General features: G+C 36.3%; 1 protein-coding gene across 1 annotated transcript in view; it reads right to left on the bottom strand.

The window, feature by feature from the left end:
* LOC145690513 (NFX1-type zinc finger-containing protein 1-like) overlaps nt 1–25,529 on the bottom strand; it is a 176,187-nt gene that overhangs the window by 36,487 nt on the left and 114,171 nt on the right. The window contains exons 8-10 of the mRNA XM_081765469.1: nt 19,575–19,758; nt 8,510–8,733; nt 3,434–3,702 (exon numbers count right to left, since the gene is read on the bottom strand). Coding sequence (XP_081621595.1) covers nt 3,434–3,702; nt 8,510–8,733; nt 19,575–19,758 — 677 coding nt within the window. The remainder of the gene's footprint in view (nt 1–3,433; nt 3,703–8,509; nt 8,734–19,574; nt 19,759–25,529) is intronic.

Raw genomic sequence — 25,529 nt, 5'->3', positions numbered from 1 at the left:
GGTGTTTGTCAACCACAAAGTCCACACGGCGCGAGCTGGGATCGAACCAGGGACCCCAAGCACTGGAGGTGAACACTCTACCACTGAGCCACCGCGCCCCCTGCTTACAGGAGAAATGAGTTGATGTTACGTAAGGACAATTACTAAGCACTAACATAAACTTACCTAATCTAATTTAACATAGCCTAAATCACATCAAAAACAGAAAATATGAGAAGAAAGTACAAAATTTAAGCAAAGAATTCTGGTCCTCCCAAAATCCTAATATAACCTAACCTAAACTAATCCAAATTAACCTAGACCATCAAAAATATAGAAAATATAGCAAGAAAGTGCGAATTTTAAGCAAAAAGTTCTGGTTCCCCCGATTCCAAAAATATGCTTTAATTTCTTGGAGTAATTATCTACAGTAAATTTTGGTGGTTGCTAAAGCTAGTTTTATCGAATTGTGGATCTAAATAATTAATTGTGTACATAGGATACATCTTAAACGTAAACATGCAATACCATATTTTATTATTCAGTGTTACGAACTGAAGATGCTACAGTATCACAAACATCCATAGTCTCGAGGATTTCACCACATTGGGTGATATCAATAAAACGGAGAAGTTACTCATTACGCCCAATTTTGAAGTAGTTACTCGCATTGGTATCAATAAAAAGAGAACTGAGCACTAGTCGTCTCGGCTGACCTCGAAGAAGCCCCACCCTTTTGAAGTAACCACACCTCTATTCTCGAGCCTAATAACTACTCCGCGTTTGATATCAATAAAAATCAAAGACTCTTCTGTGATGCTAGTAACTTCTCCAAATTTGTGGAGCAAGCTAAATAGGTGACTCCGTGCGAAATATGGCAGAGTATATGATTGTTTTGCTATGTAGCAAAATTTATAAATTGCATAGAAATGTTGCAAATGGAGATTACAAAAAAACATAGGTTCCTGAAAGAAAATGTAGAGTAGTTAGCACAACATTTTTTAGGAGAATCAACTGAAATTTGGGGTGATGCACTACGAAATGACGAAAAGATGCGGGTTTTCTTGCTTTACGTGAGTGATCCGGGATTCCAGGTCTGAATGTCAGAGGATTCTGTTGTGGCTCAACGTACTGTGTCTATGACTACTACAAGTGTAATGGATGCGATTATTGCGAAATCTGAAAATTGATTGTTTCCGGAGGTGTGTGTAATATTCAAACAGCAAAGGCAGAGTGGCAAGAACAATATACATTTCTGGGTGCTATCGGAGCACTTGATTATAAACACGTAGCAATAAAGAAACCTAGTATTTTGGAGACGAATACGCTAATAGGAAGAGCTCCTTCGTGGCTAAGCGGATAGCGTACATGCCTTTGGCATGAGAGACCCCCGTTCGATTCCCGGCGGGAGCTCATATGGTTCGGATTCCAAGTTAATCAGTGGGTCCCGTCTCATATAGCCTCGCTACTGAAAAAGACATTAAACTCAAAATCAACTCAACTCAATGCTGATAGGAAGGGTGTATACATGAGAATGTATATTTCTTTTTATGCCAAGGTGAAAAAGGACACGTATGGTGTGGAAAACGCAATCAGATGGACGTGCTTTACGACGTGACTGGCTGGACTATTTAAAAAAGGAAACAAAGGGACCAAGTGTCTGATTTCGTTCTTAAAGCCAAACAATCTTGGACAAGACCTTGGACAACGCGTGATATGCACTTGTCGTGCTAATCTTGGTATTGCTGGATTCCAATCAACATCCATCAGTTCCAAGAGGTTCGTTCCCGTGGTTTCAGTATTACTTTCTTGTTTCCCGTTTTATTTTTCATTTTTTTTTTTTTTTAATGCTCGCTCGGATATTAAAAGATTTTATTTTGTATTTATGTCTCATTTGTAGATTTATTTGATATTTCGTTGCATTTCACAGTAATTGCCTTCAAAGCTTCGGCTTTCCTTCGTTTACTTTCTGGTAACTGTGACTTTGAAAGTACCACTGGAACTTTTATAATATCCACAAATGCACTTTAATTGAAACTGTCGTTGCTACTTGCCCCTTCCATGGCGTTTAGGATACTGCGCCAGAAGTTACCCACAACGAAATGACCGCCCAACAGATGGGAGAAATGAGTAACTACTTATTTTATTGATACGACTCAGTGCTACGTGCAGAGGAAGCGCGAGTAAACGTTCATAAATCTGGAGCAGACTAGACCTGAGTAGTGGCTTGTTTTATTGATACGAAATTGAGGGAGGAGATTACTCCAGGTGTAGTTACTCCGATTCTCGAGCAGGACTTCTCAGTAGTAGTTACTTATTTTTATTGATACCACCCATTAATAACGCAAGTGAAATGGACAACGTGTCAATACACATCAAAAGTACCTTCCTGACCATGATATGATGTATTTCTAACAAGTAGAAACAAAGTTACAAAGATTACAAGAAATTTTACTTTCTTCAGAAGGTTTTGTTTCGAAAAAGTGCGTAGATAAGTACCACATTCAATCACATATGTGGTTTCTAATAAACGTAAAAAACATAATGCCATTTACGGCATTTGATATCTTAACTTGTTCTGGAGACATGAAAAACATTGGTCGAAATTTGCTATACTGCTTAAAATGACGTAGTTCTGGTAAATTATTTTTAAAAAAATGCTTTCGTCTATATCATTATAACAATACATTTTGGTAGTTGTAATTATAAGTTCTCGCAATTTCTAATTTTAAGCAGTCCTGCAAACTTTGCAAATCTTTATCATATCTGAATGGCTTTATGATCTTGATGTTTATTGTAAGCCATCTATATGATTGGATGTTGGTACTTATTCAAGCATTTTTTCCCGAAATAAATTCTTTTGTAATAATATTTTTAATCTCTTGCAACACTCTTCCTATTTTGTAATGTTGTAGAGGCCTCCAAAATTTGGATTGTTAAGGATGTTTGTGATACTGTAGTGTCCTAAGTTTGTAACACTGAGTAATAAATTTAGTGTTGTAGGTCTTCATTTACTATGTAGATTTGAAGTATGTAAAAATCTGACGTAGTGCTGTTTTCTAAAAAAATATAACTTTATGTTGGGTTGACAAGACTGCTAATCAGTTGGTATTACGGAATGTATCAAACAATGTTCCTTTATCAATATTTCCATGTTACAAAATTTCATGGGATTTTATTCATTAGTTTAAAAGTATCAAGGGCGTTTCAGGATTAATGGTCCATTCTGTATATCTGCATTGTTAGTAGTGTTCTCTCTCGCTCTTTCCTACAAGGAGCGTAGGTATGACCTTACGAAGGTATTTGCTCTGGGAACAGCAATGTAGAATCCATGATAAGCTATTGCTTGAATTGCTGTTTCGAAATTATTAAGCATACGAAAGATCGTGAGACTTATTCTTTTAGATTAAAAAAAATGTTTGATTATTAAGAAACAACATGCTGTATACGTTACCTTTGCTTTTTGATATACTATCCAGTATGGTTTCCACTTCTTTCTGTTGTTGGATAATATTTGCTTCATTTCCGAATATTCTATTTTTGATCTCACATATGTCATTGAAGAAAGTTTTGACAATGTTCCCATAACGAAAATTTCTTCTGATGATTGTGTTACATCTGGGGCACTTCCTCATTGTTATTTCGTCTCCCACAGATTGGTTCAGCCACATTTCAAGTCCTTCTGCTTCAATAGTATGTCCACAATCCTCGAGGTAAACAAATCTAAAATAGATGGAAAGATGTTTCAAAAACCTCGTCAACCTACCTTACCTTACTTTATGTAGTAGGAATTAAACTCAATATTTTTAGTGGATTAAAAAAAGTCTCAGAACTATAAGGGTATTTATGATATTACAAGTGCTAAAATGACATGACCCAATCATCATAGTTGGAAAAAATTAATGAAAACACGAACAAGTTGAAATTAAAAATTAAGAGTATGAAAAAATATTTATTAAATTAAAAATTGATGTCAGAAAAAGTACAGTATAAATTAACTTCAAAATTTAATTGATTAAAATCACAGTTGAAAGTGTCAATTTTCACTACAATGCAATAAAAATTATCTTGAGTAGTGAAAGTTAATGTAAACTTTACTAGATAAAGTTAAGAACACGGGAAAAATAATCTATTATTATGAAAAGTTGTTTTCAAACAAAACTGATAATTGATAAAAATACAAATTAAAGTCTCATATAACTGAGAAAAATATATCAGTGCAAATTATGTGCCGTTTAATGTAATTTCTGTGTATCAGTTACTTTTAAACTTCTATACGAGACATTATATATATATATATATATATATAGGGTGTTGAACTAGACCGACAAACTGTAAGAGGTGATTCCTCACATCAAAATAAAAGAAAAAGTTCATGTGGAACTGTGGGGAAATGTGCATAGTTTCAGAGCTAGGACTGTCCAAAATTGCGAAAACGCCAAATTTCAAGAGGCCCTATTTCGAATTCGAGAAACTGTGGATGGTGATCCTTATCAGCGTAAAGGAAATTATGCATACGCAGTCCAAAAATGCACAATTAATTAATGTGCCATGGATGTGCAGAGTATTCCCTGCAGGATGAAATTCAAAGATATGCCATCTACCGAATTTTGAGATATGCTCTGACTTTATGATTGGTCCAAAGTAGGCAAACTATAAGTCTTGATAACAGTGAACACGGAATCCTGTGGCGCGATGTCGGAAGTGTTAAGGACCGTCAGCAGCACGATCTCTCGTACTCGGGAAAACGCATGCTGCGATGTTTATTCTTCACGCTTATAAGTGGAGAAAACGTGAAATATACCGTGACAAAATACATATATATAATAACGTGTAATGTGATGTATTTTGTCACGATATATATGTACACACACACACACACACACACACACACACACACACACACACACACACACACACAGACACACACACACACACACATACATACATACATACATACATACAAACAAACAAACAAACAAACAAACAAACAAACAAACATGGAGTTGCCGGTTCCTAACACTTCCGACTTTCTTCCGAAGCATTGGATATCCATTGTCAAGGCTTACATCTTGCATACTTTGGACCCTCCTTGAAATCAGGGTATATCTCAAAACTCTACTGAGAGCATATCTGAGAATTACGCCCTGTAGGGAATACCCTGCACACCTATTAAAAATTGATGAAATATGATTTTTTGGATTATGTATGCGTGGTTTCTTTATGCTGATAAGGACCACCATCCACAGCTTTTGAAATTCTAAATAGGGTCTGTTCAAAATTTAGCTTTTTCGCGATTTTGGACATCCCTACCTCTGAAACTATACACTTTTGGCCATAGGTCCATATGAACATTTTCTCTTATTTTGATGCAAGGAATTACCTCTTACAGTTTGCAGGTATAGTTCTTTAACACCCTGTATATATATATATATATATATATATGTCGCTCCTGCAACTGCTGTTGTGGAACTGCTTTTGAAGTTTGTGATATGAGTCGCAACAAACCCATTCTTGCAGAATACCTATCATATTTCATATGGCTTTGAGAAAAAATAATAATATTTAATTTGGTTAATTGTTCCGAATTTTTAAACAATTATTCGTAAACTAAATCCTAAATTTTTTAATGGATTAAATTAACAAAACTTTAATTGATTTGATTAATCGTTAATTTTTGACAGATTAACTACAAACCTGTCGATCATAGAGACACAAGGCGTCCCGGTTTAGCCTGGATAGTACTGAATCGTCTATTCCTCTGTCCCGAAGAGATTTTTCGGGACGCCTAAATGTCCCGGTTCCTATCCACAAGATAAGTTAATACATTCGTGTGATATTACAAAGAAGTCATTAATACTCAGCTGATAGGAATAATCTACTCAGTTTGTAGCATTACGGAGCACTATTATCTACTTATAGTGTGCGAATAAAGTTGTTAGTGTGAAATCATACTTCAGGATAGGGTGGAGCGTTTTGCACTTTTGTTGAAAATTCGATGACGGCTAGTGCGGAAAAAATGCCATTAGTGGCACCAACCTTACTATTTTTTTTTTTTTTGGACAACCCCTTACCCTGCCTCAACGAAAGTTTTTACCGTGTCTGGTTAGGCAACACACACAACATTAATGACAGAAAAGCTACTTGGGGTCGTTTCTAGAATTGCCTGATGGTTATAATACAATTATTTTATTAAAAGTAACTTGTAGCAATTCAGTAAACAATTTACTAATCATGGGCACCCACAGAGGGGGGCAAGAGGGGGCAATTGCCCTCCCTGGATTTTCGAAAATATTAACATTTATAGGTTGTTCTAGATACAAAAGTTTGAGTTTAATTGTTTTCAGGAGTCGATTACTGTTGCGTTTTTTTTAGTTTTTTTTAAATATTTGTTAATTGTGTAGTGTTCAGAATGGATATAAAACTTTTTTAAGAGGCAAAGGATATAAGACGTTTTTTTAAGAGGAAATTCTCGTCCTTTCAGATATCAGTGGATAAAGGATTATGGGTCCTAGTTATCATACTACTCCGTGCTTAAGGGACCTGTGCGTCACACGTGTTTTTTACTTAAATGTGTGTGTTTTGCCCTCCCTTAGAAAAAATCCTGCGGGCGCCCATGTTACTAATGTTTATGAGTCAAAGTTACCCATGTACCCATGTTAGCTCAGTTGTTGGAATGTATGTCCAGATTTTATTCGAAATACCACGTTAAAAATGATAGTAGACATAGTCTTTGTTACAACAAGGTGTTTTGTGCAATTCTTCGCTCATTTTGCTCTACTCACCACGATGAGGTGGCTGCACATCGAATTCCGCCTACCCTCCCATCCCGTAGGCCTACGTTGACCTTTCACATTATTTCACGTAGTTCTTCTTGGTCTCGAAGCGGGACATTCTTGTTCTAGACATCAGTTTGGCTCTATCGTAGATATCCTGGCTGCACTTTTTCGATGCTGCCTTGAACACTAGCTTCATTGTGCGTTTCACAGCTTGACTATGGCAAGGGAATGTTGTTGTTAGAGCAGCTGAAATTCTGATGTTTTCTTCAAGCTGCTGATTCGTTATGTTTCGCGTGATTGGCGGCTCTGTTAGACGTTTAGGTCAATTAATTATGTCGTAGTAATTTTCGGCTGTAAAGTTTAATTTCGGAACAATGAAATGATGTGGGCGGATTGATCTCAGAATCTTCTGACTGCGATACTTTTTTATCCTTCTCCAGCCTAACGTTCGAATATCCGGATTTTCATCTGCTGTCATCGCTAACAGCAGGTTTTCGTGATAAACGTAATATCTGTTTGTTTGTAGAACGGAATGACCTATGTGTTGTAGATTTTCTGGCATATGGCGCCCATTTCGGTTGAAGGATTTCGCCGTATTGAAAACCAGACGGGAGTGTATAGTATAGTATAGTATAGTATAGTATTGTATTTGTATTTATTTGCATCCTTTTGATTATACAGAGTATAATATCCCACAAACGCTCCTTGTGCCACCAGTGACCCACTTTATTTTTCACTACGTTACATGGGCTATATCATTCATTTAGCCAAACCCCCGTTGTTCCACTTCAGGCACACTACCCATTCTCTTGTTGTACGAATTTCGTTCAGTTTTCTTCTCAGGTTTTCGATGTAACACGGTATTGTTCAATGCAGTTGTTAACGAATAAAACTGGTCTTGGGCGTTTGTGGGATATACGACTTGTCATGAAGTCGATATAATAAGTATTACATACATATGGATGTTACTTATACATTAAAGTAATTACAAATTTGTTGAATACAAATTTTCCAGTAAACTCTAAATAAATATTGAGTATCTATTTATAGTATAGTATAGTATCTGTCCTGAAAAAATCCACGAGAGGATGTTTAATTATGAGGGGTATTATTTTTCGGACGATTTTCTCAAAAACGACTCGAGTGATTCTGTTCTTATTTCATCAATAAAGATTTCATTAACAATCTGGCAGTATGGTATAACTAACTTTTCCTGGAAAAGTCAACAAGGTAGTTTACTCTAGGGAGTGAGTACTTTCGAACTATTTTTTTTTCAAAAATGACAGGCGATTTTGTTAATATATCATAATAATAATACTGCAACACAGAATAGGTCATTTGTTATGAAACAAAAACATCCACAATTGTTTACTCATGGGAATGAGATTTATTCGAAATAGTTTTCCGAAAACAATTTAATTTTGTTCGTACTTACAAGAAAATGTTTCATTATTAATTGTAACATCACATGATTTACTTTAATAAATAGGTGTGAAAAAGTTTATTGCGGTGACCTATACATTTTATTTTCCTCTTTTTCATCAAAAATTTCCTTTTTCGTTTGCTGATACGAGAAGAGATTACGATACGAAATGAACTCAGTTATTTATTAACACTAAAATGTACCTAGGTAAGTAATTAGTCCTAACCTTTCATCACAAAATAATTTCTTATTTTTCAGTGCACAAAATCTGATTTAATTTTTCACTAAACTAATTACACAAAATGTAACAAACAAATACAAAACTAACCTTGAGTCTTGTTCACCCTCTGTGCCAAGTAAGAAAAATTCTTCCGTAAGTTCTTTGAAGTCACATATTCTACAAAGAGGAGGACATATTTCTCCACAGAAGCCAATACATTGATGTCCACACTTTAGTTTTTTCGGACAAGGTTCTTCGCAAGGAGACCTATCACATATTTCGTAGCATAATTTATTACATTTGTGGTGTTCGCAACTCCATTCACACTTTTCCTGTAAAGTTAATTATATTGTATAAAAGGATGCAACAACAGAGTTATGAATGTAGTCATACATATTTGTGAAACAAAATGCTAGTTTAAATCTTAGTATTTTATTATTATTATTATTATTATTATTATTATTATTATTATTATTATTATTATTATTATTATTATTATTATTATTATTATTATTATTCGCTAAAACGTCACATGTAGCAACTTGATTAATTCTTCTGTAATTGATTCTTCTATAATTTGGCGTAAGAACAGAAGCGCATATTCCTGTATAAATTTGTGGGAGGTATGTGTCTTTCGTTTTCAGATTTCCAAATTCTTCAATATAATTGGGGGGCACTGGCATCTTCAGAATCTGCTACTGTGCATAAGAATGATCTGTATTAATACTATTCGTTATTACTTGCAAAGTGGCTAACGTGCGTAGTTAGTGATGAGCGCAAGAGTCTTGGTCTTGAAGTTTTTGCAAGAGTCTTGCATGCAAGACCAAGACCAAGACCAAGACCAAGACAATACCTGCAAGACTGCAAGGCGCACCTTGCTGGTTTTCAATATTTTATATAAATGTATAATTTTAATTGTAAGATTTAATATGCAAATAGAACTAGTATAAATACCAGGCCTGGTCTTAGTTCCATTTATAAATAATTAATCTATATATGTATATATAATTAGTAGTAGTATATTTAATTAACTTGTGTATTTAATTTATAAACTACTTGTATATTATGTATGTTTAATAAATTTCGATAGGGTGGAAACACTTCTCGCTGGGATTGCAGAAGTGAACTTTTTTCTTCCAAGAGGAACCTTTGGTTCCCCATACTTCGCGGAATGTCTCTTAGATAGTCTTCGTGGGCTGCTATAAATACGGACGGAAATTGGGTAACAGGGCTTCACTTTCTGGAGACAGCCACTGAATGATGTGGTTTTTGTAGGTTGGAGGTTCCAAATGAGGATCTGTTTAGGCTGAAATTCTTTTGATTCTAGTCCTGAACGATGTGGCTGTATAGGATGGTTCCTAGTGAGAACCAAAGTATAGATTCAGTTGACAGGAATACCACTGAGTAGTGTAGTCTTAGGTTTATGGTTCTAAGTTGGAACCAAGGTTACAGAATTTAATTTAAAGTGGGTTATTCCTTAATAATTAGTTTTTAGTTAATTTAGTTTTGTTTGAGTTATATAATGTGTGATTTGTTCGGATTTACGTTGGGAAAATTTGAGAAGTGTTTAGATGGATTTTAGCTAGGGAATAATTAAATTTTTAATTTCTCGATTCCCAAGAGAGAGGGGATTAGGGAAGGAATAGAGGGATTGGACATAAGTAATGTTCAATCGAGCACACAGCGAGTGCTCGTTTTTGTAATGCTGTGAGTAAGAATTCTATAGTCGGGATTCTCTAGTCTTGAAACATAGACGAAGCTGGTAGAGAATTTCCTTAGTTAAGAACTTACCTGGGATTCGACGTAAGGATCCAATTATACCTTTACCTAACTACACCTAACATAAATAAAGTAGCTAGTCTCCTTATGTGGAACGGAATTCAGGTCAGATGAGTTCCACGACAGGGATTTAGAGGAAACACGCTATAAGTGAGTAGCAGTGCTGATAGAAACTAATTAAGGAGTGTACTAACAGCTTGTAAGTGAACGCGAGTTAGTAACTCCACAGGCCCACCCCAATTAGTGTTGTATTAACAAATTAATTTCTAGACAGGAACCATTAAGAGTTATCTTAGGATTTTCATAAACCAAAACACTTTTAATTACTAAATAAAATAATAAAGTTAAAGGTGTTCTATGATTTCTATATCTAAAAAAAAAATCGTACCCGAGAGATTAAGGTAATTAAGAGATAAATTCCCCTAGACATTTTATTGTATAAGCGAGTCTAAATGCACAACCGGCCTCTCGATGAGTTAAAGGAAAAGAGAAGGAAGTCCACAAGAGAAAGGTAAGACGATAGATTCGTTTAAGACACAGTGAGGAATATTGAGATAGTATGGTGGAAGGTCAAAGAGGGAGAAGAAGAATTGAAATATTTCGTTTGACACTAGGTATAATTTCAATTAATTCCCTTTTCTAAATTTCGTTATGAATTTAATTGTGATTTTCTATATAGTGGATTTATTCCTTAGATAAGGACGGAAAGCGTATTTTACGAATAGGACGAGTGTGATCGCAAGGTGTGGACTTTAGTTGACCGTAAGTTAGGTCGCCAGTAAGATAACCATTCGTGAGGCTACATACGGTAGCAAGACCAAGACCAAGACTCTTGCGCAAGTTTTGCACAAGTACCAGTACTACTTGAACTTTTTTATAGAATGAAAAAAAGAAGGGGGAAAAATCATTATATCTTTCCTTGAATTTCTTGGCTTCAGTAAAAATGCCGCTGGAGTGAATGTGTTCCCCGTAGTTTATGCAATCCGTATGAGTCGATCTGCCCCTCTGGCACATAGCTACAATATGTCGTTTTTTGAATTGGTTGTTCGCGTTTTCTGTAGATATTACTCGTTTTCAAGCCACACAGGTGTCATCTTGCGCCATGTGAGCTTTTTTGGTGAACAAACACCATGTGTGTGGGTTTTCTGTTTTTTTTTTTTGTTTTTTTTATTTATTTTTTGTTTCCTCCTGCTTTCTTCATTCTACCATTTCAGTCATTTCTCATCATGACTGTCTCCGTCAGCCTTGATGCATAATCGTGGGACGTTAAACTAGATACTTCATTTCATTTCAAAGTATATTAGTGGTGTTATTCGTCCAAAACTAAAAAGAAATATACTATTGAACATCGGTAATACCGTACACCATAGATGCCGACTACATGGGTATGGCCTTGGCTCCAGGACTCAAGCATCCGTTGGAAATGTTTAATGTGTGCTCATAAAATTAATATCGAAATAACATTTTCATGGCATTGACAAAAACTTAGTGCTGTGACCGCAAGTTTGATTTCATGGGCAGATACTTATACGTTGAATAATTGAATCAATATGACTTTTAGCCTCCTTAGATATACGGCACATCGAGGACTGAGAGATATAACATTATACTACAACAATAAATATATATTATAAAATTGAAAGTGACTATTTTTGTGACTCTTATTCTCTTGAACCACCTGACCGATCTCGATCAAATTTTGAACATAGATTAAGTTCAGGTCTGGAACGATTTTTATTATTATACTTTGACGGTGTAACTTAGGAGAGGAGGAGGGAAAGCTATATGTAAAAAAATAAATAAAAGTGACTGTCTTTGTGACTTCATCACTCTTGAACCAGCCGATCGACCTATCAAATTTTCAACATAGATGGTGTTCAGAGTTGGGGTGGTTTTTATCATATCACTTTGACGGTAGAACTTAGGGGAGGATCGGCTATAATAATAATAATAATAATAATAATAATAATAATAATAATAATAATAATAATAATAATAATAATAATAATAATAATAATAATAATAATAATAATGGTTTTTATTTTTTAAAAAATGTTTTCTTTTAGTATCGAATCCATAGTTTTTGGAGTCGTTAAGGTGAACAGTGATACTTCCGATCCCGTTTAAATGCAAATCCAGTACCACAAATTGGGGAAGGTGGAGGAAGGAGATATATATATATATATAAATTATCGAAAATGACTATTATCGATGTCGAATTCATGGTTTTCGAGGTCATTGAGATGAACAGTGACACTCCCGATGCCGTGCCTTGCAACATGAGGAAGGAGGAGATATATAAATTTAGTGAAAATGACCGATATTAGTGCCGAATCTATAGTTTTCGGGGTCTCTCAGATGAACAGTGACACTTCAGATGCCGTTTATATCTAAATTCAGTCCCGCACCTTGGGGAGGCTGAGGGCAGAGAAATATAAAAATAATCGAAAATGGCCGATTTCAGAGAGCGCTTTAGTAATAGTAAAAAGTGACTAACGAAACATTATTATTATTATTATATTTAACCCAACGAAGTAGGTAATTCATGCTAGTAATCCACATTCACAAGTGAGACTGATTTTGTAGTTACTTTAAATAACTTGGAGTTTGATGCCGTTATTTTGTATTTCTAATATAGGTCAAAAGTATTTATATAAATTGAGTTTACACAAAAGACATAAACAGTTGAGTAGTTTCCAGTTTTCACTTAAATTATTCTAAAATATTATGAGGTTTGATAATAATAATTATTATTTTAATTTTTTCACTCTTTTTTGATCAATATTGCTAAACATATCATCATCATCATCATCATAGCTATTCTGCCATTATTGGCAGGTTACTTGCTGCAACTGAGAAGCTTCGATGTACGGTGATCGTAAGCTAGTCTCTTCGTCTTGACGCAGCAATTTTCTATTTTAATACCTTCCTTCAACTAGCCTCCTTCGCTCTGTCAATCTTTTTCCTCTTCCATACACTCTAGCACGTCCCTCATAATAGTTTCTCCTCAGCGAATATCTCAACCAATTCCTCTTCCTCCTCTTAACAATACCTAAAATTCTTCTTCCTACTGCTAATATTTCTAGAACCTTCTCATTCGTTTTCAGTTCAACACAGCTAATTCTCTCCTTTTTTCTCAATGCCCACGTTTCGAAAGCCTCCAATTTTTTTCATCGCTTTTGCGTAATGTTCATGTTTCTGCCCCATAAAGTAATATTGGAATCAGTAAAACAAAATCTCAATATTTCATTGGAAGTTTGTTCAATACAAGGATTAGCTAATCGTAGTTGAAAAGAAAAATCTGACACCTTTAAAGCGTAAAAATAATTTTGCAATTCATGGTATTTTAATAATCTGTGTCGTCTTGATTCTTTCATGTGTCTCAGGGGTGGCCTCCCCAGTTTGGGAACCAGTGGAGTGTTGGATCTGCTTAATAATATAAAAAGATTACGAAACGTTGTAATTTATCTTATAAGTAGTGAAGCGTGGACACCCATTAAAAAAAATACAGGTCATCGCCTGTGTTGTACACTATCATCATTTACTCGAACGTAAACTATAATATTACATTTAAAAACATTCATTGTATTTCCGTTGCTAATGGAGCATTGTAGAATTTATTATCCCTTACATCCAGAGTGAAATTTACCTATGAAAAGCATAAGATTTCTCAAAAGCAAGACTTGCGAGATTCTTGCTTGCAAGCAAGACCAGGACGAAGACCAAGACCAAGACTGGATGTGCAAGACCAAGACCGCCCGGGTCTTGGTCTTGGTCTTGCATTTGCTCATCACTATGCATAGTTTCTGTACGCGAGATTTCGAGTCCGCTTTTCGGTGGAATACCCGCGAAATACAATACTCGGATCCAAAATCCAATTAGTAGTTAGTATCCCATTTGAAGCAATTAGTATTGTCTTTCTTGGACTATGGGTAGCTAGACGGCTTATCAACACGAATAGGTGGTAATACATGGATCCCTGGGCAGAGTTCTCTGTTATTGACCAACATCTTTTGCAACGGGTCCTTGAGCAAATTCTAGTTAGATAGACTTTTAGAACAGGCCCCGTGGTATAGCTCCTGACCGAACTGTATTCTTTTTCATCACCACATATTTGGACTTCCTAATTTTAAGGTTATCATCTTCGTTCTCCATACCAACACCATTTGTCTTTTCTCCCTCTGATTCTTTAAATCTCTCCAAAATAAGGTATCTCGAGCTATTTAAACTACCCCCATTCCGTAAGCGTCGGTGGACCACCGATGGGCAACTAGCGATATCTCGTCAAAAATTGGCTTCCCCGCAGCGACGATCCGCGGTGGCCTCTCTTCCGTTTTGAAAATTATACCACCAGCGGCCCACCAGTGGCAGAGACGCGACAAAACGCCAATGAACCACAAAATTCATCCCCCAAAATATGTTAAATCGCCTATATGTGTGATTTGTTTACATTAAGGTGAGTTTAAAAAAACACTTAAAAAAGTACCAAAAAAGCACCCCGGTGGGGGCTCGAACCAGCAACCTTATGATTACTAGGCGGGTGTTCTTCCGACTTCGACACGGGGACGATGAGGGAAATGTCGTTTGTAAAGGAATAAATCGTTGAGATCTTTTTAATTTGGTAAATCAGAGAGCTCCTTTAACCATGTATATTAGACGATAACTGTTTGGGACAAGACAAAATGCGTTCGCCACTAATTTTATAACAAAATTACAAGTGTCTACTTTATTTCATACTTCTCCCATACTCACTTTCTAATGATCGACGACAGTTGCCATCTAAATTCATACAATTATCGCACTTATCTCAAGATTTTTCACTTCAAGATGTTGAGGCGGAGGTTATTCTTGACCCCGGAGCTCACTTTAGGAACAATTCGTCAGAAAAAAATAATATATAATAATAACCGCATGCACATGACTGGCTATAGTTCGTGTTGGTCCCTTCGCGATTCTCCGCGACGAATCGAAGGAGCGCGGACCAAAACGAAATCTCGCATCTACGCAGTGGTAACTTCAACACCCCGACTCGAGATATCTGTTTCGACTCAACGAAACCCTGCCGCCGGTGAGACACTAGCGGCAATCCTTCGACGCGTCGCTGTATCGACGATCGACATTTACCCACAAGTGGGCCACTAGGTTTTGGCGACGTTTACGACATGTGGGAGCTATTTAAACTAAAAGAAAGCCAACAGAAAGTGGTTACTAGGAAAGAAAGAGAAGAGTTTTCATGTGTCGACATAGGGAGAGGACGTCGTCTGTTATATATTCACATTTTTCATTACGAAATACGTGTCAATGTTCGTTACATAATTTACACCGGTCCTGACCGTCCCATAACTTCACGAGATTATGTCGTCCCTTTAGGGAACCATGTGAATCATATGGATCAAATGTTGTTTTCGCGCAATTGTGACATATTCTACACTGAGAAAAGTCCGTTCTCCGGACAGCGGTCTATTGTACAAATATACGGAATCCTCTTGCTTACTACAGAAATCAGTAAGGAAATACGTTATCCGTATGCTACATAGGCACTGCCCTTAGATGTTACATCATCCCGTTGCAGGATGTCTAATATCTAACAGTATTTCTTATATTACATACATATATGTCTGTTACCTTCGTCAGCTATGTATTATATACGTCCATTTGTATGTGAGATCCTGACCGCCTATATTGCTTCATACGGAAAGTACGTATAGATGGAACATTTATACATAAAGTATTATAAAGCATGCGTTTTCAGTTATAAGTTTGCTGTACGTTGTACGTTGCTGTACGCACTGAATAAAATCCTTTCAAACATTCTATTAGCAAGATTGACTCATACGCAGATGAAATTATCAGTGCGGATTGAGACGACATCGATCAACTATCGACCAAATATTTACCATTCGCTAAATAATCGAAAAGAAGTGGGAATACAATACCCCGGTACATCAACTATTTATTGATTTTAGAAAGGCTTATGACTCGGTTAGGAGAGAAACATTGTACAAGGTCCTTACAGAATTTGGAATACCGAAAAAGCTAATTAGATTAATTAAGGTATGTTTAAATGGATCCCAAAGTAAAGTACGGGTAGGAAAATTTTTGTCCACGAGCTTTCACGTCGAGAATGGCCTGAAGCAACGAGATGCGTTGTTGCTATTATTAATTATCTTTGTCCTGGAATACGCTATAAGGAAAATCAAAGATTGCAACCAGGACCTAGAGTCGAACGGTACTCACCAGGTTATGGGGTATGCTGATTATGTAAATTTAATAGGGGATGATAGGAGAACAATAGAAAGAAATGCAAGTCTTATTAAACGCTTGCAAGGACATGGATTTAGAAGTAAATACAGAGAAAACTAAATACATGAAAGTGCGTCGAGACCGTAATACAGCAAATTAGGGATGCGTTAAAATATTAAATAATGCTTTTGATAAAGTGGATACTTTTAAATATCTAGGATCAATATTAACAAAGGAAAATCATATTCACGAAGAAATTAAATGTCGACTAAAAGCAGGGAATTCGTATTACTATTCGGTTCAGAATCTCTTGTCGTCGCGAATTCTATCGAGGAATCTGAAGCTTAAAATATACAAAATGATAATCATGCATGTTGTCCTGTTGGTTGCGAAACATGGCCGCTTAGTCTGAGGGAAGAACAGAGACTGAAAGTATTTGAGAACAAGATCCTGAAACGAATATTCGGTCCCAAGAGGAACGGGAATGGGGAATGACGGAAACTTAATAACGAGTTCATCTGTGGTGCATGTGGTCCCTGGTTCGATCCGTTTGCGTCATGTGAGCTATTTTGGTAGACAAACACGTGTGCGTGGTTTTTCTCGGGGTTTTCCTGTTTCCTCCTACTTTCTTCATTCCACCATTTCAGTCATTTCTCATCATCACCGTTTCCTTTAGCCTCAGTGCATAATCGTGGGACGATAAACTAGATATTTCATTTCAAAACATTTTAGTGGTGTTCGTCTTCCAAAACTAAAGGGAAATGTAGTATTGAACATCGGTAATTCCATACACCATAGGTGCCGACTACATAGGTATGGCCTTGGCTCAAGCATTCGTTGGAAACTTTTGACGTGTGGTCATAAAATTAACATCGAATTGACATTTTCATGACATTGACAAAAACTTGTATGTGACCACAAGCTTGATTTCATGGTCGGATGCTTATACGTTGAATAATTGTTAATCAATATAACTTTTAGCCTCCTTAGGAATACGGCACATCGAGAATTGAGCGATATAACATTATAGAACAATAAACAATCCATATTCACAACTGACAGTGATTTTGTACAGTTATTTCAAATAACCTGGAGTTTGATGCCGTGTTTTTGTATTTCTAATATAGGCCCAAAGTATTTGTATAAATTGAATTCACACAGAAGACATAGACAGTTGAGTCGTTTTCAGTTTTCACTAAATTTTTCTAAAATATTACGAGGTTTGATTATAATCATAATTATTTTATTTTTCTCTTTCTTTTTTGGCCAATATTGCTAAACATATCATCTTCATAGCTATTTCGGCATTATTAGCAGGTTACTTGCTGCAACTGAGAAGCTTCAATGTACGGTGGTCCACAGCTAGTCTGTTCGTCTTGACGTAGCAATTTTCTGTTTTAATACCTTACTTCTACTACAGTCTCCTTCGCTCCCTACCTCTCTTTCCTTCCACCATACCCTCTAGCACGTCTCTCATAATACAGTTTCTCCTCAGCCAAAATCCCAACCAGTTTCTCTTCCTCCTCTTAATTACATATAAAATTATTCTTTTCTTTCATACTGCTATAATTTCTAACACCTTCTCTTTCGTTTTCCGTTCAACCCAGCTAATTCTCTCTCTCTCTTTTTTTTGTCCATGCCTACGTTTCCACGCAACAATTTTTTTCATCGCTTTTGCGTAATGTCCATGTTTATGCCTCATAGAGTACATATAAGAATCAGTAAAACAAAATCTCAATATTTAATTGGAAGTTTGTTCAATACAAAGATTAGGTAATCGTGGCTAAAAAGAAAAAAAAATCTGACGCCTTTAGAGTGTAAAAATAACTTTGCAATTCATGTAATCTGCGCCGTCTTGATTTTCTTCCATGCGTCTCAGGAGTTGCCTTTCCAGTTTCGGAACCAGTGGAGTATTGGATATGTTGAAAGTATAAAAAGATTAAAAAACGTTCTGATTTATCTTATAGATAATTAGTGAAGCGAGGACATCCATTAAAAAAGAAAAAAAAATCACCTATGTTGTACACTATCATTATACTTACACGAAGGTAAATTATTGGCGCATTGTAGGATATATTTCTCTTATATCCTAAGTAAACTTTACCTATGAAAAGCATAGGCTGAAAGTATTTGAGAACAAGATCCTGAGACGAATATTCGGACCCAAGAGGAACGGGAATGGGGAATGGCGGAAACTTCATAACGAGGAACTACATAATTTATACGGTTTACCCAACATTGTTAGGGTCGTCAAGTCTAGGAGGCTTAGGTGGGCAGGTCATGTAGCTAGAATGGAAGAAAGTAGAAATGCTTTCAAAGTCTTGACTGGAAGACCAATCGGAAAACGACCATTAGGAAGACCTAGGTGCAGATGGTAGGACAATATTAAGATGGATCTCGCAGAGATTGGAATACAAAGTAGAAACTGGATGCAGTTAGCTAAGGATAGAAGTCAGTGGAGAGCTTTTGTGAACGCGGTATTGAACCTCCGGGTTCCATAGGCCATAGAGTTAGTTAGTTATGAAAAGCATAAGATTTCTTAAAAGCAAGACTTAGAAGACTCTTGCAAGCAAGACCAAGACCAAGACTGGGTGTGCAAGATCAAGACCGAGGGTTCCAGTGCAAGACCAAGATTGGGTGTGGCAGACCAAAACTAAGACTGGATGTGCAAGACCAAGACCAAGACCATCCGGGTCTTAGTCTTGGTCTTGCATTTGCTCATCACTATTTCTAACGAAATTCATCCCACTGCGATGCTAAAATTGTTCATTTTAGAAAGGATTAACAACCTGATGTAGTGTCAATTTATTATCTACATTAAGATAAAGTGCGATTATTTTATAGACATCGACCTGTATTAAACAAAAGAATAGCTATTGAACACAGTAGTTGGACGTATATTGTCAATTACTGATTCTATGAAGTAATTTGATCGTTATCTTAACATTAAATAGCGCAGACATGTTTTAACATTTATTTTGAGCTTTAAGGATAGTGATACAATGAAGCGAAAAATTCTGTAATAGACTATCTAAAAATCTATTGGTTCATTCTCCAAATGGAGTAATCATGTCCTTACTAATTGTACGTGAAATATCTAGTAGTTACAGATGAAAATGTAAAATGGATAAACAGTACAGTATTTACTTACCTTGCAATGAATACATGGATGGCCACAATCATTATCACAACGGGATAATCTGTAGGCATGAATGCAAGGAGCAGGTTGCTTACAATCTCTACGTGCACATTTGCTGTTCGGTATAAGATGTCGACATATGTACTCACATCTCTTTTTACAAGGCGGGCATTGTTTTGCACATGGTACGTCACAGCTAGCAATAGAAAAAAGGAAGTGATTTCATATCAAGACTGGTTCATTATGATATTATCGTTTCTGTTTATTTATTTATTTATTACAACACACAACATTGAAGAACCCCATTACAGTGCTTTGTAATATACAGTGTTTAAGTAGCGGTATGTAAACGGTATATATGTATTTACCATGTACAAAGAATTATCTATAATATTACAAACATTGTTGTGAACTTTCTTATGGAGTTTACATTCAAGTCCAGTTCAGTTTTAGTTTTCACTAACCTATTACCTTGATCAAAAAGTTCCCGGAATCATCACCGTGTGGCGCTCTCAGTTATCTGATCTGACTTCTTCTTTCTTTGTGGTTGCCACATGTATCAATGATATTCCCTCCCAATTTGAACATCCTAGTGTGCCATTCGTGAAAGTGACGCAGTGTTAAGTACATCTTTTCGGCTGCATGTTTCGATTTTTGCAATGGATTTAATTTTGCAACGAGTGTGTATTAAAATTTCCGTCAAAAACGCATTCAATGGTGCAATGACCTAGGAAATGTTGGAAATGTGTTTCGGCAATGATGCTCTAAAAGAACAGCGGTGTGCCAGTGGCGAGCACCCAATGAGCCAAGACCGAAAAATTTACGTCGTTTTCAGTCGAAAAAGAAGGCGATGCTCACGGTTTTCATGGATTACAAAGGTGCTGTACATCATGAATTTCTGCCAGAAAGTCAGACAACCAATAAGGAGTATTATTTGGGCGTTCTGAGGCGTTTTCGTGAAACAATTCGCCTAAAAAGAAAAGATCTCTGGACAAACAATTCATGGATTTTGCACCATGCCAACGCAGCGTCGCACAATGCTATCATTATCCGCGAGTTTCTCAACAAAAACGTTAACGAATACCATTCCGCAGCCACCGAATTCACCAGGTGCAACTCCGTGTGACTTTTTCCTGTTTGATTGACGCAAGAAACCATTACGGGGATCGCATTTTAGCAGCGGAGAGGAGATAATACGAAAACCGAAAATCGAGACCACAAATGTTTGGAGAACTGGATCAAGGGCTGGCATAAGTGCGTTGGAGTCGGTGGGGATTACTTCGAAGGGGACAGCATCAATTTTTAAGAATAAACTTGTATTTTTAATTTTCTGATTGAATTCCGGGAACTTTTTGATCAACATTTTGACTTTGCGAATTGCACTCAATCTCATTACTGGGACTTTCTTATAGCATTTAGACAAAGTGTCCCAACCCAAGAAAGTTACTTTTTTCAGACCGAGTTTATTTGTTGAAACATAATTTGTAACTTCATTAAATAGATCGATGCAATCAATGTTACTATGAAACAGTTTCAATAAAAGCGACAGTTCCTGCATAGTTCTCCTCTGTTCAAGACTCACAAGTGAATGTCCATATGGTTGTCACGCAAACTCGATGCAAACATACAGTGTCTGATTGAGCATGAAAAGAAAAGCTGGAATAGAACATAGGGAGCGGAGCTAGGGAAGATAAAACTTTGAAGTTGCCAAAATAAAGGCATTAATGACACTGAGACTGGATATCTTGCGCAGAGTGAAAGTAAGCTAACCAAATTTAATCTACCAACCATTAGAAGGACAGCAAGGACTGTCAAAGACCATAAAGAGGATTGCCATCTGGAATGCAGTGTTTCCAAGTCAGCAGAATGTTGATATTTAGCAATTTGGAGACTGGAAAAATGCATAAGTAACATAAAGAACAATAGGAAAGACTGATTACACATGCGTAAAAAGGGAGGATGATATTCGTGCGTGAATATCGCACGTGAGGGAAGACAAATAGATGAAATGAATATAGAACAGTACTCACGGACATGAAGGTCGATAAGGAATGTGTGTCCAACAATACAAATATTTTTCGCACTGAGCACAGCGGATGAAACAAGTTGATCACACACGTCCCTGCAGCCTTCATCTGTAAATTCTATTTGGAAACAATATTCGGAAGGTGTTTGGAATGGTCCGGGAAGTCCACTGGAATAGCCACATTTGAAGAACGGAAAGTAGACAAAATTTTTGAATCGCTTTGCAGAACATTTTAATGCTGGATAATAAAATCAATGTATCAGTGATTAACTTAACCATGTTTCTAAGTGGACTAAAGAAGAACACATCAGCCGATTGTACAATGCCTGTACATGTCATAGAAATCAGTTTCTTATAGAACTCAACACCTTCAGGAACTGTCACGTCGAAAGATCATAATATTTATTTGATGCCCAGGAGTTACCTAAAAGCAAAACACGATCCTTACCCTGCAAATCGGATCAAAGACTTGCTCCAGGAAGATTTGCAAATAACGGGTTGATCATATTCGCTGATATACTTGCATATGCTTTCACATTAGGGACAGCAGTTATGCTTGTTCGAAAGTGGCCACTAAGCTCCGAAAAAGAAAATGCATGTATGAAAGCAGTGTGCTATTCATTCCAATCACTAGCATAATCATATGTGAAAGAGTTATGGCGGTGATTGAACCCATAACATCAAAGATTGTCTTGATATATTGATAGTATCTGATGAAGCCAATGTGAATAGTTACGTGTAACCATGGGAGTTCGCACGTGGGGGCAAGTGGGGGCGCCGCCCCACCTAATGTTTTGGTATTTCGTTTTATTTTTCGATTTTACAAAATAATTTTCTCAGCTAATAAGGATTATATTTCATAAAAATGGGCCCTGAAAGACGTCTGTAATCATCGCTACACAAAGTAACACTTTGAACTTTGCAATACTCGACCAAAATTTCCCGATTTAATTATATTTTAGTCTTTCTTCCGTTTGTTTCCTCCCAGCAGTATATTATCACACACACAAAAAACACACCTAACACTATCTGTAGGTGCCGACTTTAAAAGGGGGGAAGGAAGCTTTTCTGTTCCGTCTCTCCAATTTAAAAGCAGAGGGGTTTTGTTCTTATATAATTATAAAGTAATGATTACAAGGTGGTTGTATATCTTTAGGAGTACCGCTATTGATTCCCCCCCCCCCTAATCCAAGGGTCTGCGCACGCCTGTGCGTGTAACGTAGTGCACTGTTACGCGTTAATGGTTTTTACAATAAACGTATTCTTTTGCTCAGCGAGTAGTTTAAATCAAATTTCGTGCTTGTGGGTTTTCTCGGGGTTCTCCCGTTTCCTTCCACTTTCTTCATTCCACCATTTCATTCATTTCTCATTATCACCGTCTCCTTTATCCTAACCGGCATAACCGTGGGACGTAAAACTTAAAGACTTAAATCAAATTTAAGAAATCCTTCCATCTATTCAAAATACTATTCGCATCATGTAAAAACTGTTCCATCCGCTTTCTTTAATATATGAGTACGAGTTTGATAGTATTTCTTAAACGCATTGATATTCCTTGGGTATATTCATGTCCCGACACGGTGCAAAATCATAACAGTCGAAGTAGAGGGAAAAACATGGAGAGTTCACATATTTTTTTTAAAAAAAAAAGAAATTAAATGAGATGTTTTAGCTTAACGTTCCATGATTATGCCCTTTAGACTGAGACGGATGATTAAGGCAAGCGAATTAAAATGGAAGAATTGATGGAATGAGAAGGTGGGAGGAAACAGAAGTACCCTAGAAAACCCACAGACATGCTGTTGTGCACCACAAAATTACTTGGTCGAGGATCGAACCACGGACCACACGCACCAGAGATAAGAACTCTACTACTCAACCACCGTGGTCGCCATTGGGGACCAAATATTTTAGTTTGGCGATAGGCTTTTTGCCTTTACTTCGTTTAGGTTCAAAGAAACTGCGAGTGAACTCCGATCTGGCTACGGGAATCAGATCTTTAAATGAATGAGACGAGTACTATTAAGTAAATTCATGTATTTTAATTCTTGTGGCTTATTCATCATGAATTCACTAATAATAAAGCTCATTTTGAATCTTCTCATAATGTGCTATCTCGCAACACCTTCCTATGAATGGAAAGTCGATGATTTTGGAGTACAATATTCTTCTACAAATGTAAATATGTGGAAGGCGTGAAAGTTTTACCAAAGAAGTTGTATCTGCAAATAAATAGACCAATTGTGAATGATCGTCTTACCCCAGCCCCTGGGTAAAATGGCCCCATCCTTGAAACATATACATATTAACCAAAATTATGTTCTGTTTCGATAAGAAAATCCTAGTTTCCTTATTTATTGGAAATGTTAATGAAACAATTAGTTGTACAACTATGAAACAATGAGCGGAAAACTATAAAAATGAAAAATACTAAAATAAAACTACATGAAAAAGAAAATACGAAGTGGAATAGAGGGGCTATCAAAAAAAATTCGAGACAGATGACAAAACAAGGAAACACGATCGATCATAGGGAGCACTGACTTCATACTTTTCACAGGTTAATATATTACCGTGCTCAATTTGACAGGAGATATTTTGGTCCCCTGTACAATTTTAAGGGGCTATTTTGCCCCAATCCCGATATTACTTTTCAAAAACCCTTTATCTGCTATCCACTATCTTCCACAACGAAATCATGCATGATTGATGGCCAAACCTTTCTCACTATCTATGTCTGGACCATGTTTTATTCCTAATTAGCTTTTTCAGCAACAGGTATATTCACTACTATATACTATGTATTCACTACTATTCACTACTATATATCTATATATATAAAAGAGAACGCACAAATCCTTTGTGAACTCATCACGCTAATACGGCTGAACCAATTTCTTTCATTTTTGGGGGGTTATTAGGATTTGGACCCTAGATGGTTTTTATCATATCACTTTAATTTTTAATTACCAGTGTCTTGAGATAATTGACCATTCAAGTGTCCATACGTACAAATCCTTTGTTATTAGTTCATCATAGGTAAAAATAAACGTATTTATATGCAACCCGCATGACCATGTGACTCGGCGGGTTAACATAAATGACAGGCGCTATAATTTTAACATTTACTGCAATTTGAAAGCGAAAAAGTAAAAATTATCTAAGTAACAAAGTTTATTGCGTTCCGGGGTGACCGCAGCGAAGCGGGGTGAACGCTGCTAGTACCTTATATCGACGTACCATGAAAATCATCTTCTCCGATTATTTCACACGCTATTGAAGGTAGCGATGTCTCCCTTTCTAAACACTTCGTGCCACACTAACTACAGCTTGTGCAGTAATACCAATACTCTGTCTCCAGAGGAACACCGCTAATATCGGGCTGACCATCTTGCTCCGGGGTGGTCATTATGCCCCCACTTCCCTTACTTATCGATCTCAAGTAGAAAAATATTTTCGATTGAATTTCGCTCCAGATATTAAAGAAAAAGATATGGATGGAGATCCCAATGAGTATTTTAACCTTATAAGTTGACACTATAATTAAACTTTTTTCGTCGTCTTTGTTGTCATGAAGTTAATATTGTTATTAGTAAATGTTAGTAAATACTAATCCATTTTTACATACTAGTTAGCAATAAGTGTGTTTATGACATATAAAAATATTTTTAAAAACTCCAACCTGAGAAGATATGAAACTTCTAAACTTATTCCTGATAGTAAAATATCTATACCTAAAAATGCCTATACTCTATCTATTCCTGATAGTACTATTGTATTGGCCAAGCTAATGACGTTTTACGCCTTACTCCTTTTGAGTTTATACACAATATTGATTTTATTTGTAGTTTCTTTGTCGCCATTAGCATGGGACGTATTTAACGATGAATAAAAAAATATATAGCTAGGTTAAATAAGTCAGTTCAAGGAAAGATGGACTA

The sequence above is a fragment of the Thermobia domestica genome, chromosome 1 (genome assembly GCF_964235325.1).
Source record: "Thermobia domestica chromosome 1, izTheDome1.hap1.1, whole genome shotgun sequence".
Taxonomy (NCBI): Eukaryota; Metazoa; Arthropoda; class Insecta; order Zygentoma; family Lepismatidae; genus Thermobia; species Thermobia domestica.
Note: the sequence above shows the minus strand (reverse complement) of the source record. Positions and strands in the feature narration are given on the sequence as shown.